At 45.7% G+C, this 19,096-nt stretch overlaps 1 protein-coding gene across 1 annotated transcript in view; it reads right to left on the bottom strand.

Moving 5' to 3' along the window:
- SLC49A4 (solute carrier family 49 member 4) overlaps nt 1-19,096 on the bottom strand; it is a 124,372-nt gene that overhangs the window by 96,922 nt on the left and 8,354 nt on the right. The window contains exon 2 of the mRNA XM_075933110.2: nt 783-876. Coding sequence (XP_075789225.2) covers nt 783-876 — 94 coding nt within the window. The remainder of the gene's footprint in view (nt 1-782; nt 877-19,096) is intronic.

The raw sequence follows: 19,096 nt of genomic DNA, 5'->3' as shown, positions 1-19,096 counted from the left end.
AAATCATTGTTCTTGGGTGGAGCTAAAGGATTCAGTATGTGAGCTGCCCCAGAGAGAGAGGACAACTGCAGCCCTCCTCTCACCACATTAGATTGGGACACAGTGAGAAGTGCCTGTCCATGGCTGCTGCAGCTCTGGTAAGCATAGCCGTTGGAAGGGTGCATGTCAACCAGCTGGGGGACAGACAGACAGACACATACAAACTCACTATCTGAAATATATAGCAGATAGTCTCTTTCTCCACCCCTGCCCCAATGGGGTTATTGCTGTTCTGGTCCCCTTCTCTGGTCCTTTGCTGCTGCCCTCTTTGGTCATTCTGTAGTTTAACTCCCTCCTACCAGACCCCTCCCTTTCCATGTTATGAGAAAACTGAATTCCGGGCACATTCCATTGTCCTGGCACAACAAATCCTGACTTTGCTTTAAATTATGATAAAAGGAAGCTGCATACCAAATTTGGTGATCCTAGCTCTTACCATTTAGGAGGAGTTCTTGAACAAATTGACAGACAGATGCAAATTTCTAAAATACATAGTACGACTAAGATTAATGCTTATTTTCATAGGTGTGTGGTAAGATTAAATTAACTGATGTCCTTTCCTCAGATACCATGTAAAAGAATTATAATAAAATACATTCTGAGAAGCAAAGAAAGAAATATTACAGCTAGTTTAAACTGAATAGGTGTTTCCATATATCGTAGTGCACTACTCTGCATTAGAATAGCAGCATAAACAAGAACAATTAAAACGAGCAAAAAGTGTATATATTTTCTCCACTTACCTTTTCCTTATTGTTATGTCTGACAGTGGTACACATCTTAGGCCAGCTCCTAATACCATGAGGGAGGATGTTAACAACATTGTTACCCTGAGACCTAAGACAAACAAAAATTGCAATGTGTTACAATTTTTAGAAATAAAGCAGCAATATTGCTAAGAATGAAACTGAATACATATACATACATGTAACATGAAATCAACTGACACACACCATAATTTTAATAAATATCTACACAATCATGAAGCCTTTGCTATTGCATATTGTATATCAACCATGACTTCACATTATAAAATACGAAACACTTCAAGATTCAAGCTCCAACCTTTTAAAACTTTATGCCGGACCTTTAAAAGAGAAAAATACTATAGTTTCACAGGTACTCATGCTGAAGTTTCCTTATTATGCACAACTGAAGTATTACAACAACATACAATCTAAAAAAATCTCTGTACTACATATGCAAAAAGAGAAATGTACCCCACACATGCTCTTTTCTGAACACTAAATGAAATAGTGAGATCTTGGAAAGGGGAGGGTTTGCTGCATTCTTTCATATTTATTTCAAGATGAAAAGTAAATCTACTTTATTTGCTGGAAAAAATTGCTTCCTTTGAAGTACTTGAAATTAAGACAAGTTTTTGATGTATTCAGATCAAGTTGTCAGAAGTTATGTATATAATACATTTTTAAAAGTTACAATTGACATACTGTTTATACATTTTCCCCTCCAAATCTATGATTCAGAATTGAGAAACTGCTAGATCAGGGCTGGGCAAAATACGGCCCATGACGCGAATATGGCCCTCAAAGCCACTGGATCCAGCCTGTGGACCATCCTGCCAGAACCCTCAAGCACACACCTGCTGCAGGTTTAAAGCACAGTCTAGAAGCTCTCTGCTCTGGAGGGAGGGGGGAGATTTCCTGTGATCTCTCCACCTACCTCCAGCCCAATCCTCAGCTCCCATTGGCCAGAAACAACAATGTTCCATGCAGCATTTTCATGGAACCTGGGATCAGCTGGGGATTCTCCAGCTGATCCAGGACTCCATGCAGCATTTCTGCAGAACCCGGGATCAGCAAAGGAGGGGAAGCAACCAGTCAACGCAACTAGTCCTTAACATTCTTATCCTGCACCCAAACACACTCCCAGACCTGCACCCCAATCTCCTGAACCAAGTCACAATCCCCTCTTTCACCCAAACTCCCTCTCACACTTCCCACTGTCTCCTGCATCTCAGTCCCTTACCCTGTGCATCTTTCTGTACCTAGCCTCCATCCTAAATCCCACATCTCCTCTACAGAGAAGTGTGGCCCTTGACCACTTTCCAAAATCTTGGCATAGCCTCCTACCAAAAATTATTGTCCAACCCCATGCTAGACAGGAAACAACTTCATCTTTAGTGCTGTAATTTAATTTACCAACAATTTACTTACTACTAATGATGTGTTTATCATCAACGAATAGAAGTGCTGATATACCTTGACAGCACTTGTACATTGTATATTTATGTGACCATAAATTTAATATCTACATGGCAATACAACTTGAAGTTAATGCACAGCAAAAGAAAACATTGCATGTAGCAAGATGTGTGTCCCTCGAGGTGCAGAGACTAGTGGAATAAAAAAAATTATATAAAACTTAAGTATTAATAGACAAATAAGAAATCTTAACGTTTCTTGTTCTAAACTTCCTATCATTCATAGATTCTGGGATTTACCACCATTTCTGACCTCCAAATGAACTTATTAGGCTTTCCAATTTTTCTGGAGCTTTCATCCCATAACATAATCTTTAATTCTGGGAGACTCCAGGACAATCCTGGAGTGTTGGCAACCCTAGTTTTTATGTACAAATGCAATTAAGCCCAGCCCAGGTTGCACCAATGTTGTGCTACCCATGCATGCAACATTATCTACTGTGTGCACAAGAAAAACTATCTGACTGTGGTCCCATTCTGTCCAATGCCCTTACCCAAATGAGCACAGAGGAGGGTGCTATTTGAAAATCATGACCACACAGTACGACCTAGCTCGCCCTACGCATGCAAGGTCACACTGCGTGGAGGACACCATTTTGCGGAATGGTAGACATACAAGTGTGAAACTGAATACTCCACGTATGCCCTGGAAAATCGGACTAAGATAAGCTGCAGTCAGCTCAAGTTCTGTTAAATTTATATACAGGAGAAAATATAACCTTATATAGTACACTATAGAGAATATGCATACTAAAATTGCCATGTTAAACAAAGCCCTTAGATAGTTATAAACTTAATTACATTGAAACTTTAGATTTTGTTTTAGAAAACAGTACTTAAATATTTTAAGAGCTTAAAAGCCAAGAGGTAGATGCTATTGTGTCTACTTCATTAGTATACCTGATTCTTTTAAATGAATCCTTGAAAAATGTTTTATACAATTTTGTTTCATATGTTCCTCTATTTTCTGGTCTGTACCATATACTCTCAGACTAGCCAACACTTTGCAAAACACTATTTCTCTGTGAGAGCTTAAGGCATAGATTAAAGTGCCACATTGTATATAAATCTCAGTTTGAAATACAGTCTAATTAATCAGAAAATAAAGAGGATACCAAGTATGCCTAGAAAGGGCATGGAAGAGATCATTGTTATTGTGTTTACCTCACCAGTGCCATCCTATAGCTGAGACAAGCCAGTGCAAATGTAAAATTGAATACACAAGGCATGCAAGTGTACATATTAATCATCTGTGATAGAAGAAAGCTAGTGGCATAAACTCAGTTTAGTGCAGAATTTGATAATTTAGTGTGATTGTGTAACATCAGTGGTTTTCAAACTGTTAGGACTCCAAAGTGGTTATTTAATGGGGCTGTGAGGACTGGCTTAGACTTGCTGGGGCATAAGGTTAAAGCCCTGGACAATGGGGCTCAGGTTACAGGCCTAGGATTTCCAGCTGTCCGGTATTGACCCAGAGAGTCCGGTATTTTTTCCTCCTGTCCGGTAAAAAGAAATCAGAAAATACCAGACATCTAAACTGTCTGGTATTTTCTGATTTTTTTCCTGGCCAGGAAGCAAAAATCCTAGGTGCTTACCAGGTTCTGCAGGGGAACTGTCCAGCCCGGAGCAGGGAAACGAGATGGCGGACGGCCACCAGCAACCTGTTAGGGGCAAAAAAACCCTCAAAAGCATTTCTTAAAGGGGATGCGCTTTTATTTATTTATTTATTGAGCTTAACCACTCTTGGGGTCTCCCTCCTTTTTCCTCAACAGAATTTTTTCCCCATTTTTTGGGGGGGGCGAAGGGGAGTTGGAGGGGTTCGGTATTTTTGGTTAAACCATCTGGCAACCCTATACAGCCCCCCTGGTTGAGTCACAGGCTTTAGTCCCTTTTCCGGAAGATCCCTTAATCCTGATTTTAAGAGGAATAAGGGATCTTCCGGAAAAGGCTTTATTTTCCGAAAGATCCCGTCTAGACTGGCGCTTTTCTCCGGCAAAGCCCCGAGCCGGAAAAAAGCGGCAGCCATGTTCATGCAAGTGCCGCGGGGGATATTTAAATCCCCCGCGGCATTTGCAATTCCGACTTGTCTCATTAGCATCCCTATTACGGAAAAGGGTGCCAATGTAGACACAGCCTTAAAGTGTTGGGGTGAGGATAAAAGTTGTCTGATTTTGAATAACAAACCAGAAGCTGCTGGTTGTGCTTTTAATAGTAACAATAACAGCACAGCTAGGAGGAATGCTGTGCAACTCTTCCTTTGTATTTTTCCTTGAAACCTTATTTAATCTGAAATTATTATTTGCTTGGTGCTCTCTGTGAAAGTACTGACAGTGAAATTTTTTCTACAAAATGCAACAAACTATTGTCAAATGCATCCTTCATCTCCTAGTACTGGTACAAACATTATTTACCAGCTTACCAAAAGCTTCTTGTGCTTTTGCCATAAATTACATGTATCGTTAATAGTAATCATTTCTGGTTACTTTTCCCAATACAATCCAGACGATGTATTTCACTTTCCTCTACAGCTATAGTAAGTAAAATAAGTCCTATATTACACTATCTGGAGTTACCCGGCGTTGCTCGGTCCTGCTCCCTGCCGGCTGATTTGCTTCCCACTCCCGGCGAGCCCTGCTTCCTGCCAGCTGGTTCTCCTCCTCACGATCTCCCCCAGCCAGCCCCGCTCCCGCCATCCGCCTCCCCCCAATATCCCCTGGCCATCCCCCCCCCCCACCAGCTCTGCTTCCCACCGGCCACCCCCTCCCAATCTCCCCCGGCCAGCTCTGCTCCCCCCACAACCAGCCCCGCTTCCTGCCCCCTCCCCCCCCCGCTTCCTCCTGGCCAGATCCACACCCCTCACGGCCAGTTCCTCCCCTCCCCCTTCATCAAGTATTGCCTTTGTTTTAGACTACCTGGTAACCGTAGCCACAGGGGCAGGGCAGATGCCCGAGCTGCTCTGTGCGTAGGGATAGGGCAAGTCTTGGATGGCACTTTGGGGCCGCAGGTGGCAGGCACATAACCTAGGGTGGGCGGGGCTGCCTCTGCAGCGTGGCGCAGCGGGTTATTTTTTATTTTTATAGTTTGAGATCAGGCTCACTCGGGTCCAAAAGTACCTTAAAACCTTTTCCTGGAGGAAAGGTTATCCCATGGAATGTTTGGTTGCAGTAAATCTTATAGTGTCCACGTTATTAGAGCACAAATATACAAACATTCTCCTTTATATATTAGTGTAATGTTGAGTCTGCTTATTCCTTAAGAAGACCCCTTGAATTAACTGTAGATGCATATTGATAAATCTCCAGCTGAGAACTCTTTATTGTGTAGCTAGGGTACTGTAGTAGTGTCTTTGACTATACACTGAAGACATTTGTCTAAATATTGAGCATGAATTGGCCCAAAAATGGCTCAGATACATGTGATTCTGTTAGTGTCACTGTGCGCACAGGGTTCTGAAAAACTGCAGTTTTCATGCTGCTCCAGCTCAGTTGTCTGTCAACATGCCTTGCTGTTGTGGAGCATCTCCCAGGTGGGGTGAGCACTGAAAGATGAAAGTGGATAGGCTGGCTGTTACAGATGAGTACAGGGTGTCAGCATTTTTAGCATCCAGGGAGGTGGTGCCAGGAGCTCCGGGGCATTATGTGAAAGAACCTTTTTGCATATACTTTGCACGTATATGCAATCACACTTAAGTTGCGGTCTTCGGCATGTGCTGTATCATTGTGGCCCCTGGGCTTTCAAAGTTGATTAGCATTGCTGTAGAGCAGGGGTGGACAACCAGTTAGCGACGAAGAGCCAAAAAAGCAGTGGATAGAGTGCAAAGAGTCACGTACCTGGGGGGGACGGCGTAGTTGTTGAGGGGGGGGAAAAAAGCCACGCTGGGGGAAAATAGGTGCCGGTACACCATCCCGGGGCATAACATCACAAAAAAAGCACTGGGAAAGGGTGAGAGGGGCAAGCTCTGGGAGGGAATTTGGGTGCAGGAGGAAGTAGAGAACAGCATGCTGGCTCAGAGAGGGGGCTCCAGGCTGGACAGCATTGGGGTCAGGTGGAGGGTTGGGGAGCTGAGCAAACCGCAGACTTGTGGCTGTGAGGGTGCAGGAGTTTGGGCTGGGGTGCATGAGGGGCTCAGGGCAGGGAGGCTGGGAGTATGATGGGCTCAAGAGACAGATTTTCAGTATGTGGATGGTGCAGGAGTGTTGTGGCAAAAGATTGGGGATGAGAGGCTCAGGACAGGGGATTCCCAGTGCTTGATAGGCTCAGGTTTGGAGTCTGGGGGGGGGGGTGCAGAAGTGTTATGATGCTGCGGCCAGATGGGGCTTTGGCCCCAATTGGGACTTGTTAGCAAGGCTACATTTTTAAATAAAAAGTCAGTTAAGGCCACAGAAGTGAGATGCAAAAAACACCCCCTCCGAAAACCCCCAAGCCTCACTCACGTGGCCCCAAGTGTGCTGGTGGAGGCAGGGGACAGAGTGCTTGGGCAAGGTTCTGGGGTAGGGGGCTGGTGGTGGTGAGGTTTGGCCAGGGGGAAGGGACAGCGACAGCTCAGCCGGTACCTGGGGATCCAAGGCCTAAGGAAGAGCGCTGGCTGCTCTTCCATTCCCCTCTTCTCTCCTCCGTTCCCCTCCCATAAACAGCTGGCACGCTTCCTGAAACACTGGGTCTGTTGCTGGGCTGGGGACTTCCTCCCCCCTGCTGCCTGCCTGTGCAGGGTGGGGGTGTGAGTGTGTCCTGGGACTGCAAGCCAGCTCCAATTTCTCAGGAAGCGTGTGGGCACATGAGCCGAGTGGCCAGCCTTTAGCACATGCGGGCTGGGACGCTGAGCGCAGAGGGCTGACCGTGAGCACGCTCTGGCTGGGATGACAAGCATGAGGGGCGGGGAGAGGGGGAGCATGAGCAGAGCAGCGAGCACGCACTGGAATGCGGCTCAGAGTGGCCTGGCTGTGAGCAACCTTGTGCAGAGCGGCCAGCCTGACCATAATTTTTTAATAAAAAAAATTTACTCAGGAGCTGCAATTTTTTCATCCAAGAGCTGCGTGTGGCTTGTGAGCCGCGGGTTGGCCAACCCTGCCCTAAGAGTATGGGTACTTATCCAGTAGTGCCCTAGCCTTCATATATTCAATCCACAAGCTACAGGGCATCAGCATCACATGAGGCAATGTCATCAAAGATGGCAAGGTAACAAAAGCTGGTTAGAAGGCCACTTAGTTAAACTGCTTATAAAATATAGCGGTCCTATTTGTGTTGCACAAAGAAAACAAAGTTTGCTGAGTCCATTACATGAAGATAGCCATGTTCTTGGCACAGGCAAGGAACTGTTTGCTGCTATGGTTATTAATATTATTTTAATCAGGTAGTCTGAGAGTATCAAGCATCAGCCATGCTAGTAACTCAGCTAAAAGTTGTACATTGGCAGGGCCTTTACTGTATAAGCTCTTTGAGGGGTGGGCCTGTGTCTTTTGCTGCCTTTTACAGTCCTGAGCAGACTGCCAGTATTATAGTATCATATAATATACAGGCAGTCCCCGGGTTACGTACAAGATAGGGACTGTAGGTTTGTTCTTAAGTTGAATCTGTATGTAAGTCGGAACTGGCGTCCAGATTCAGCCGCTGCTGAAACTGATCAGTTTCAACAGTGGCTGAATCTGGACGCCAGTTCTGACTTACATACAGATTCAACTTAAGAACCCCAGGCATCCCCAAGTCAGCTGCTGCTGAAACTGATCAGCGGCTGATTCCAGGAAGCCCGGGGCAGGGGCTTCCTGTAGTCAGCCACTGGTCATTTTCAGCAGCTGCTGACTAGGGGACACCTGGGGCAGAGCAGCTGGGGTGCTGCTGGGTTGGTCCAGTGGCATCCAGAGCGGCGCTACGGGACCAACCGGCAGCGCCCCAGCTGCTGTACCACAGGCGTCCGGAGCAAAGCCGCGGAGCACGGGGGCAGCGGGACAGCCCAGACGCGCCGTGGCTATCCTGCTGCCCTCGGGCTCCGTGGCTTTGCTCTGCTCTGCTCCCCGTCCCCCAGGTCTGCAGACCAGGGGGAGGGGGAGCAGAGTAGAGCAGAGCGGCGGAACGCGCGGCCAGCTGACAGCCCAGACGCATCTGGGCTGTCAGCTGGCTGCGCGTTCCGCCGCTCTGCTCTGCTCCGCTCTGCTCCCCCTCCCCCTGGTCTGCAGGGGGGGGGGGAGCAAAGCGGAGCGCGCGGCCAGCTGACAGCCCAGACGCGTCTGGGCTGTCAGCTGGCCTCGCGTTCCGCCGCCGCTTTGCTTCCTCTCCCTGGTCTGCTCGAGACCAGGGAGAGGAAGTGCCCCGTTCGTAACTGCGGATCCGACGTAAGTCGGATCCGCGTAACTCGGGGACTGCCTGTATGCAGTTTAGTAATGCTTAAGATGCTAATTGTGGTCACACCTAAAATGGTCATGTGTTGTGGAATCTGGTGTATATGAGGAAAATTAGCGGGAGCTGGCAACAGTTATCAGATATGGGTGCTATTCACTGGTGTTCAGTGAAATTAAGGCATAAAGCAACCTTTTAGATAACAGATTAAATTGTTTATTTATCTAAAAACCTACACCTAGCACTTAATAAATCAGATACATAATTTGACAAATATTAGTAATCAAATACAATGAAAGGTGAAAATAGAGGAATATTTTATCTAACCATTCTACTGAAACTGAAAATCCCCTCTTCTATCTTTAAGAAACTCCAGTGTGTAGACATTTGGTAAGCTGCACAAATACATAAGTAATTCCCTTCTGATTATTGCTAAAGCCAAATTGGACAAGCATTTGCTGTGTTGAGTGTTGTATGTGAAAGTCTTAATGTTCTTTGAAGTTAAAAAGACTGCTCCATTGTGGCAATAGAGAAGGGAATAGTCAGAATTAAGGCATCTGACTTGTTGACCTTGGACAAGCACAATATGTAAATCCACACATGACTAGTTCTATACAAGTCAAATTCATTTTTCCCTTGTTGCTATTATAAGTTATACACAGCAAACATTTCTGAGTGCAGCTTATTAATATAAAAAATATTCAGGTAATATGCTTGCAAAGATCTAAGAACATCAACTGGAAAATGTTTGGAACTCCTTGAATCTTTTTGGATAAATTCACATTTTTCTACACTTTCTATCTTGTATATAAGGCTACCTGGAACCTGTTCAGTCAGGCTTTAGGTCACCCATTGCTTCTGAGTGCTGGTGCCAGAGCCTAGCTGAGACAGCCATTTCTCTGCTTCTGCTGTGTGCTTGCCTACCTCTTCGAAGGATAGCAAAGTTCTTGCAGTGTGTGCTGTGGTTGCCCAGCTTTTTTGAATGCCACAACTTTTGTCTTTGTACCACGGAGCCGGAGCTGCCTCTGGGCATGCGATGGCCCCACACGGCCATGATGCAGTTTCTGGCAGGCTGCCTTCCTGGTCCTGCACAAGAGCTCATTCTTGGGACCCTCTCCCTGTGTGCAGGAGCAACACCCATGCAACCACAACCACAACCCACAGTGAAAAGGCTTTTCTGGAGTCTGAACACAAGTTCCGACTGGTGGAACTGGCTGGTCATGGAGTGGTGGGATGACCAATAGTGGCTCCAAAACTTCCGCATGCAGAAAGCTACCTTTTTGGAGCTGTGTGCTTGCCTTGCCCTGCCCTCCAATAATGCAACACTCACCTGCAGCCCACCATCCCCCTGGAGAAGCAGGTTGCAATCACTGACTGGAAGCTCACCACCCCAGACAGTTACCAGTCAGTGGGCAATCAGTTCAGTGTGGGGAAGTCCACTGTCAGGGCCCTCCTCATGGAGGTAAGGCATTCTCGGGCTGCAATCCCTGCATGGGGAAATGGGGGGGGCGGGATCCCCAAGGGTTGTGTCGTCCCGCCCTGCTGTTTTACAGAGCTCTGCCCCTCCAGCCTCTTTCTTTTCTGAGGTTCTAGTAAATTTCAGTGCTGCAAAAAGTCTCTTGTGTTGAACTAGACAATGGTGTCACAATGCTCCGCACCGCTGAGGAGGTGCTTGGTGCCAGGTCCCCTGGCCCTGGGTCTGAATGGAAGCATAGAACTGCCTCCATCAGGAGTACTTTAAGCCTTGTTCCTTGTCTTTGAGAGTTCTGGGCTAAAACTCATGACAGACGCGACAACAATCCCGCTGGTGACCCTCACCAAGGTACCTTAAGCATGGAGACGGTTGTTTTGCACTTTGCACAGACACACAGTTTTTTAACTCGTGAGACTGCAGCATGCTACAACTTCGGGGGTCAGAAAGAAATTTGTAAGAGAGGGAAGGTTCCAGCCTACCATTGCTGGTATTAAGAAGAAATGGAGGAGGAGACAGGTTGGAAGGTCTCTAAATAGTGCACTATGAAGGCACGTTTCCAGGTGCCTTTATGGGGAAAAAAAAAAATCTTCTAATCACCGTGCATGTGCACATATAACTGATCTGAGCTCACATGAACAAGCACTTAAGAAGAACTTCAGTTTCTTCATGAGAATGCTGAGCTTGTACAGATCTAGGATGGGCCTGAGCCATCTTTGGCTTGCAGTATTAGGAAATAACTCTTTCACTATTCCCAGCAGTAAGAGTAAGTGCGCTTCGCATATGAGAAGTTGCTCATGAGAAGCATCCTTGAAGAGGTACATGGATGACAGATGGAAGGGTGAGTACAGAGAATTGGAGGGAGTATCCCCTTTTGATCATGTGGAGAACCCAGCGATCTCATGTTATACAGGACAGAGCAGAAAGAAAGCTCTGGGCCACCCACTGCAACAATTGCTGGAGGACCCTTGCGAAAGCAAGAGCTACAGGAAAAAGTAATCCAAGGGGCTAGTTGTTGAAGGCAACTCAAAAAACACATATGCAAAGTTTTTAGTTCCATCTATACTTGAACTATAAGATTCCAGAAGGAAAAAAAAAAAATTACAAAAGCAGAAGGCCTCTTACTTTCAAAACTCTCATCCCTCTGTTATGTTGAGTCAGTTTAACCTCAAACTTCACAAAGGGAAAAAAAATCCTTCATTGGTTTACAGAACATGCTTAATTTGCAGCTTTTTTGAGGAAGTTGGAAGATTGGTCAAAAGCCAGTATAATGGAATGTTAGTTACAATTTAACTATGGCGCCACAGCATGCATGTAGAAATCACTAAAAGAACACTGTTGACAAAGTAAGAGCTTAAAATGCTACGGCTGGCTAATGTGGCAACTTACAGTATCGAATGTCGTCAGGTGGTTGAGGGACATCTACCTAAAACACATCACCAGACATTAGCATGACTCGAAGGAATGAGCTGGACTACTAATGAGAAATGCAATTGAGAAAGTAACTCAAATACTTTCTTGATGGGTTATGTCTTCTAACAACTTACCCTAAATTCTAGTTTACTGAAGGTCCATCTTCTCTCACTGATACAAAGAGTTAGTTGTAGAAAGATGATGTATAACTTTTCATTAGTAATATACCCAAATAATTAGATGCCAATATCTAAATGGTAGTTATATGTATTCATCTAAATGTGGGTTATTGCTGACTATGTACTTTATGTATCTTATAACTTCTAAAACAAACTTCGTATTTGTGCATAATCTATGCATTATCTCCAGATGTAAAGACACTTCTTTTTACCTCTGTATTATGTAAATTTTTACAAAGGTTTATATCTGAAGGTATTTCAATTGAGTGCTGTAGTATTGCATTTCACTCTCTTGCTACTCTCCCCAACCACCCTTGTTCTCAAATCTGAGCTTTACTGTCAATGTTTCTTTAATGTATGTACACCTCTTGGCAATGGGTCCCCTGTACCTTCTAAACAGCTCTTACCTCAGTCCTAACAAACTCATTATACCAAAGGGATATCATTTGAGATATCTACATTCATTTCATAACGTCTCAAGATTTAATCATTGTGAGATGTACATAAAACTAATATCTAAGACGGGGTGGAGAACCTAAGATCCAAGGGCCAGATGCAGCCCCCTGTTTGCCTTGATCTGGCCTCTGAGGCTCAGGGCTCCTCCCCAGCATTGAGGAGTAAGGGATTTTTTGTTTCTCACTTGTGTGCAACCCTCAACTGATTTTTCTGTTGTTCAGTGGCCCCAACCCAAAAAAGGTTCCCCACCCCAATCTAAGGAGTAATATATTTATACTGAAAATATGCTTTATGGACTTGGAATAGAAATTTATCACCAGGATGTGATGATGGTGGTCCATTCAAGCAATAGGGAGTGGAAAAAACTCCCTCATCAGCCAGTGAGGCTATGCAAGGCACAATATTTACTCCCTCCACAAACTATCAAAGAAACACCATGAAATAACAACAATCCAAATCTCCTAGAGGCAAAAGGAAACATTACAATCGTTTTGCCCTGGCTATGAACAAAAATAGAAGGCTGTTCATAGAGAAGGGAGATGCATTCCATTCACTGAAGAAATGCTTTGGGAAGCCAGGCTGCTTTCGTGAACAGTTGGGTCCTGCTTCTTGTGAAACCAGCCAGCTCTACAAGAGACTGAACTTTTGGAGAAGAAACCTATTTTATATTCATACAAGAAAGGTAACTAAGTGTAGACTCAGATTTGAGTTTTATGATTTGGTTTAACTAATTGTTTCCATCACTTTTTCTCTCATTTCATACATCTAATTAAATCTTTATTCCTTCTTATAAATAAACCTTTGTTTTATGAAGTGCTCAAAAGTGCTTTATGGTTTACAATACCATCAGTTTGAAGTAAAACTGACATATGGGGTACAACACCTTTGGGTGCAGACGATTGGTGACATTGGGTACTCTCAAACTCCAGACTGTATCATCACAGGGAAACAATTCTAAGGGAGATTGGGGTGCACTTATTGTTAACCAACAACATGAAGAAAAGGCTAGCGTAAGACCAGAGGAGAGTGCTTGATGGCTGCAAATATAAGAAAACCAATATCCAGCTACTACAAGACACACTCTTTTTGGCCTGGTCTACACTAGGGAAGCAGTTCGAATTAAGATATGCAACTTCAGCTACGTTAATTGCGTAGTTTAAGTCGAAGTATCTTAACCTGAATTTTGGTGCCATCACACTGCAGGAAGTGGAAGGGAGCACACTCTCCCTTCGACTTCCCTTATTCCTCTAAGAAGCAGGATTACCAGCATTAACAGGAGTGCCCTCTCAGTTCAAATTAGTGTGTCTTCACTAGACTCGCTAATTCGAACCCCCAGAAGATCAACTGTGGCCACTTCAATCTTATCTGCAGTGTAGACATGGCATGTGTGACACACAGTCCCGGATACCCTGAGAAGAGGAAGTTACTCACCCTGTGCAATAATAATGGTTCTTCGAGATGTGTCCCCCTGTGGATGCTCCATTGTTGGTATCGGGCTTGTCTTGGAGCCGCAGATTGGATATCTTTTAGCAGTCAGCTGGACTGCACATGCGCGGTGGTCATCTCACAGCTTTTCGTGCCATTTCTGGTCACATGGTATGGCTCCCGCCAGTTCCTCCTGATCGTCAAGGTCTGAAAAACATAATCAGAGACCCCGAGGAGGGGAGGTTGTAGAGCACCCATGGGTACACACTACTCGAAGAACCATCATTACTGCACAGGGTGAGTAACTTCCTCTTCTTCTTCTTCTTCAAGTAGTGTCCCCGTGGGTGCTCCACTATTGGTGACTCCACAGCAGTAGCCTGGTAAAGGAGGCGGGATTCAGAGTCAACGTGTTGCCGCCATAGAGAGGACAGTGGAGGCAACCGCTGCATCAGTCATAAAAATGTTAAAAAGTGCATAGTGTTTCACAAATGTAAAGTCTGAGGACCATGTGGCTACACGGCAAATATCCTTGAGGGGGAACTCCAGTGAGGAAAGCAGTGGAGGACACCATTGCCCTGGAAGAATGGGCCCTAACAGCATGTGGAAGAGTTTTGTTTCGCAATGCATAGCACCATGTAATGCAGGAGACGATTAACTTCGATATATGTTGTACTGATAATGGAAGACCTTTGGAACGGTCGACTATGGAAAGAAGTAGACACAGATTTCCGGAAGGCCCAAGTTCTTTCAATATAAAAGGCCAGTGCTCAACAGACGTCCAGGGAATGCAGTCAAGCATGCTGTTCTGAAGAATGTGGTTTTGGGTAGAATATGGGAAGGAATATGGCCTTGTTTATGTGAAATTCCGAGTTAACTTTAGGTAAGAATGCTGGTTGAGGTCATAGTATAACTCCCTGAGGTGTAAAGACGGTATAGGGAGATGTTGCCGATAGGGAGTCATACTACCTAAGCAACTATCCTACCCTGCGTGCCAACTCTCCTACCCTGCGTGCTGAGGTTATTGCCAGCAAAAATATAACCTTCATGGTTACAGTGACTAAATCACACATGGCTAATGGTGGTCACATTAAGATATCTAGGACCAATTCCAGATTCCATGGATCCAGGGGTTGCTTGTGGCATGCGAAGATATTGGCCAACCCTTTCATGAATCTTCTTGTGATAGGGTGCGAGAAAACAGTATAGCTGTTCACAGGTGTCGAAAAACCATGGTTGCTGCTAAATGGACCATCAGAGAAGAAAGTGCGAGGCCCAGGTGTTTGACGTGAAGAATATAGCCCAAGATGGACTGCAGGGGTAGCATGCTAGGGTCTAACTTCCTGTACAAGCACCAAGAACAGAACCGGCACCATTTGTGCAGGTAAGTGATGCGCGTGTTAGATTTTCTAGTATGTAAGAGAACATGCCTGACAGCCTGCAAACAACTCATTTCTCCTTGTCTGAACCAAATAGGAGCCATGCTGTCAATGCGAGGCCATCTGGCTGAGGATGTAGCAGGTGCCTGTAGTCCTATGTCAATAGATAGGGTCGTCTGGGAAGATGAAACGGGGGATGGAGCGACATGCGGAACAGGTAAGGAAACCACGTTTGACGCGGCCAGAAGGGTGCCACTAATACCACTCTGGCTCCATCCATAGCTATCTTCTCTAGAACCCTTGGAATCAAAGGAATGGGGGTGAGGGGAGATACGTGTATAGGAGGTGACAACTCCAACTGAAGAGGAAAGCATCTACCCTGGATGCCAGACTGATGCCCGCTCTTGAACAATATTGAGGGCACTTCGCGTTCTATGGAGTGGCAAAGAGGTCTATGGATGGATATCCCCAGCGGTAGAATAGCACGAGCAGGATGTGTGGCTGTAGCTCCCATTCATGCTGCTGGGTAAAATGCCTGCGGAGGGCATCTGCCGTGATATTGTCCTCGCCAGGGAGGTACTCTGTCGTAATGGCAACTTCGTGCCAGTTGCACCAGTTCCATAAACGTATGGCGTCCATGCACAAGGAACGGGACCAAGCCCCTGCTTGCCTATTTATATAGTATACTGTTGTCATGTTGTCCATGAGGATGCACACCACATAGCCATGGATAAGAGGAAGGAAATGTTTGCAGACATCGAAGACAGCTCTCAACTCGAGAAAGTTTATATGTTGAATGGACTCCTGTGCAGACCACGGTCCTTGGGTCTGTTTGTCATGGAGATGGGCGCCCCTGCCAAGTAGGGATGCATCGGTTGGGGTCTGCATGGTTGGTTGGGGTCGGTGGTAAGGTATCCCAGCCAACATATTCCAGGGAATGGTCCACCATGTTAAATGACTCCTTGACCATGCGTGGCACCATCACCATCCTGTGTACATTGTGTCTGTGCGGCACGTACACTGCAGTCCTCCAATGTCAGAGGCATCGAAAGTGCAGTCTTGCATGTGCCACGACAGACCATGGGGCACATGGCAGCTATAGTGTGTCGGCAGGTAAGTATGGGAACCCTTGGACTGGTGGTGAGAACTTGAATAAGGTCTGGAATAGCGTGGAATCTGGTGGTGGGCAAGTATGTACGTACATGCCATGTCTGAATAGAGTCGAGCCCCTATAAATTCTATGGATTGTTGAGGTGTCATGGATGACTTGGGAACATATATTATAAGGCCAAGTGCCTTGAATAGTGCCCTTGCCATGTTGGTGGCACAGAGTGCTTTGTCGAAGGAAGACTCTCTGAGGAGACAATCATCTAGGTAAGGGAATATTATGATTCCCGACCATTGGAGAAATGCCGCTACAACTGCCAAGCGTTTTTGAGAAAACCCTGGGAGCTGAAGAGAGGCCGAATGGTAAGACTTTGTACTGGAAGTACTCAGATCCTACTACGAAACGTAGGAATTGCCTGTGTGCCAGATGGATAGTCACATGGAAGTAGGCGTCCTGTAAATCGAGGGATGAAAACCAGTCCCCTTGGTCAAGTGCCAGAATAATCGTTGCTAACGTCACCATCTTGAATCATTGTTTGCAGAGGTACCGATTTAGCCGACGAAGGACCAAAATTGGTCTCCAACCCCCGACTTCTTTTGAGTTAGAAAATAGTGGGAATAAAATCCCCTGCCTTTGAATTAATTTGGTACTCTCTCCACTGTGCCGATATCCAGCATATGAGCCATCTCTTGTCTTAGAGGGAATTTGTGAGAGGGGTACCTGAAGAAGGATGGGGAGGAAGGGGTAGGAGGAGGGGGCAAAGTGAATGGAATTGTGTAGCCTGATGTGATCAGCTGTAGGACCCATCGCTTTGTGGTTATAGGGGGACAGCGATGTCAAAACAGACTTTAAACGACGGTGAAAGTCTGGTGGTGATGTCTTGGCCAGTTGATATTGGAATGGCTTGCAACCCCTCGATTGACGTGTCAAACCTGTTGCCTGGTGTTTTGCTGATTGGATGGCCTGTTTGTTGGCTTGTGGCCTCAGTCTCTGTTGACACTGCCAGGAACGCTGCTGTTTGTAGTGTCTGAACTGTGGTGTCGAGTAAGGGAAAGGCCTTTGTCTCTGGTAAGATGGATATTGCTTGCAACAGTAGGGCGGCATGTACATGCCTAGCATATTAAGCATTGTACGAGAATCATTACCCAAGTGTAACACCTAGTCAGTTTTCTCGGTGAACAGGCTGTGTCTATCAAAAGGCAGATCCTCTACCTTTGATTGAAGCTCCTTTGGCACTGTTGCCACAAGGCCCTGAGCATGACCACTGATGTGGCTGTGGTCCACGCCACTGCATTCACTGTATCAAGGCTGATCTGCAATGCCGATCGGGAGACCGCATAACCCTCTTGTACAACAGCCTTGAGTACATGACACTTAGTGTCCAGTAAATGTTTGAGGAGGGGAACTAATTCTGAATAATTATCAAAACTGTGGTTGGCCAATAATGCTGCATAATTGGCCAGTCTCAATGTTAAAGTGGCTGATGAATAGACCTTCCTCCCCAAAAGGTCCAGATGCTTACTATCCTTGCCTCCAGAGAGGTTCTTGTATTGCAGCGCTTTGCTCTTTGTTGCGCCGTGTCGACAACAAGGGAGTTAGGCTGTGGATGATTAAATAAAAACTCCATGCCTTTTGTCAGTATAAAATACTTTGTCAGTCTTTTTGACGCTGGAGTGGAGGCGGGTGTTTGCTATATGTCATTTGCCACTTCTAGGATTGTCTCGTCAAGTGGTAGAGCCACCTTTGATGTTTGCGAGGGCTGTAGATTTCTTAGGAGATGGTGATGCTTCTGCTGGACCTCTGATAGTTGCACCTTTTGGCTGTTGGCAACCCTTCTAAACAGCTCCTGAAATTGGCCTAGGTCATCTATGGGTGAGGAGTCTCCAGGGAAGACAGAGTTATCAGAGTGAAGAGGAAGAGATGTCTGCAGGAGAACGATCTCGTGGTTCATCTCTGTCTGACAGCTGTCCGTCTTCTGACTCAGACTGATGTGTTATGGTTGGGTGGTTTCCTGTATGTGTGGATGGCCTCACTGTAGAGGGAGAGAAGAGATAGTTGTGCCACAGGTTGCGTGTGTCCGATGATCGGATGGTGACCAGCATGAAGTATGATCCGGTGAGTGTAATGACGGTCATGATGATTGTGTCTATGCTGACGGTTGTAGTAGTGCTGGGAGTATCTGTGGTGATGGCTGAGTCTGCAAATCTCTCAGTACCTGGAGCTGGTGGAAAGTGTGGTGGACCTAGGTGATCTGGATCTGTGGCCAGACAGCCCACCTCCATCACATCCATCTTATTTGCCTCTCTGAAGCATACAGGGCAGAGAAGGAGCAGTAAAATCAGCATAGTCTATGCTGGCTCATCTGATCCTGAGAAGCTGAAACATAGATATGAGAAGAGAGCGATTAAGGCAATAAGCTGGCCTTGAGGCTGCGAGAACTGCCACCGGCTGGCACCTATGTTGATTCGAACACACACACAGTCCCTGGAAGAGGAATTTCCCACTGAGAAAAGAATCCCCAGTAATTCCAATTTAGTTATCTCTCTTACAAGTGTAAATTAAGTTCACAGCTCCCTTGTAAGAACTGGTCTCACAAAAGACAGACCAGCCCCATTTGGCATGACAGATAAGAAAGAGAAATACGTGACCCCATGAGTGTAAAAGATGGGCCCAGCATACACTCACTTTGAGTGTCATTCTACCCTCTACCTGCTGGTCGGGTTAGGTGTTTGACCTCCCGAGGTTCTATGGGGACGCCCACCTCGTATTTTCGTCTTTCCTAGGAATTGAGGGACCGGCCCTGGCCTGACATGCTGGAGTCAAGAGGCACAGAAGGAGGTAAAAATGGTACCTGGATGTGGTCCTCTGTCTTAAGTGTACACATAGAAAGAGTAAGCTGTTACTTGGTACCATTATTTCTATTTTTCTATCTTTATCTTCTTTGTAACCATTTTTAAGATCTATATTTTGCTAGTAGTTAAGAAATAGAACAATAGCCATTGCAACCATATGATTTATAAGCTTCCTCAAATAAACCTGTAACTGTTTAAGCTTTAACCTGACTCCTTCAGTTGC

Source organism: Pelodiscus sinensis, chromosome 7, assembly GCF_052426305.1.
Source record: "Pelodiscus sinensis isolate ZL-2025 chromosome 7, ASM5242630v1, whole genome shotgun sequence".
NCBI classification, from domain to species: domain Eukaryota; kingdom Metazoa; phylum Chordata; order Testudines; family Trionychidae; genus Pelodiscus; species Pelodiscus sinensis.
Note: the sequence above shows the minus strand (reverse complement) of the source record. Positions and strands in the feature narration are given on the sequence as shown.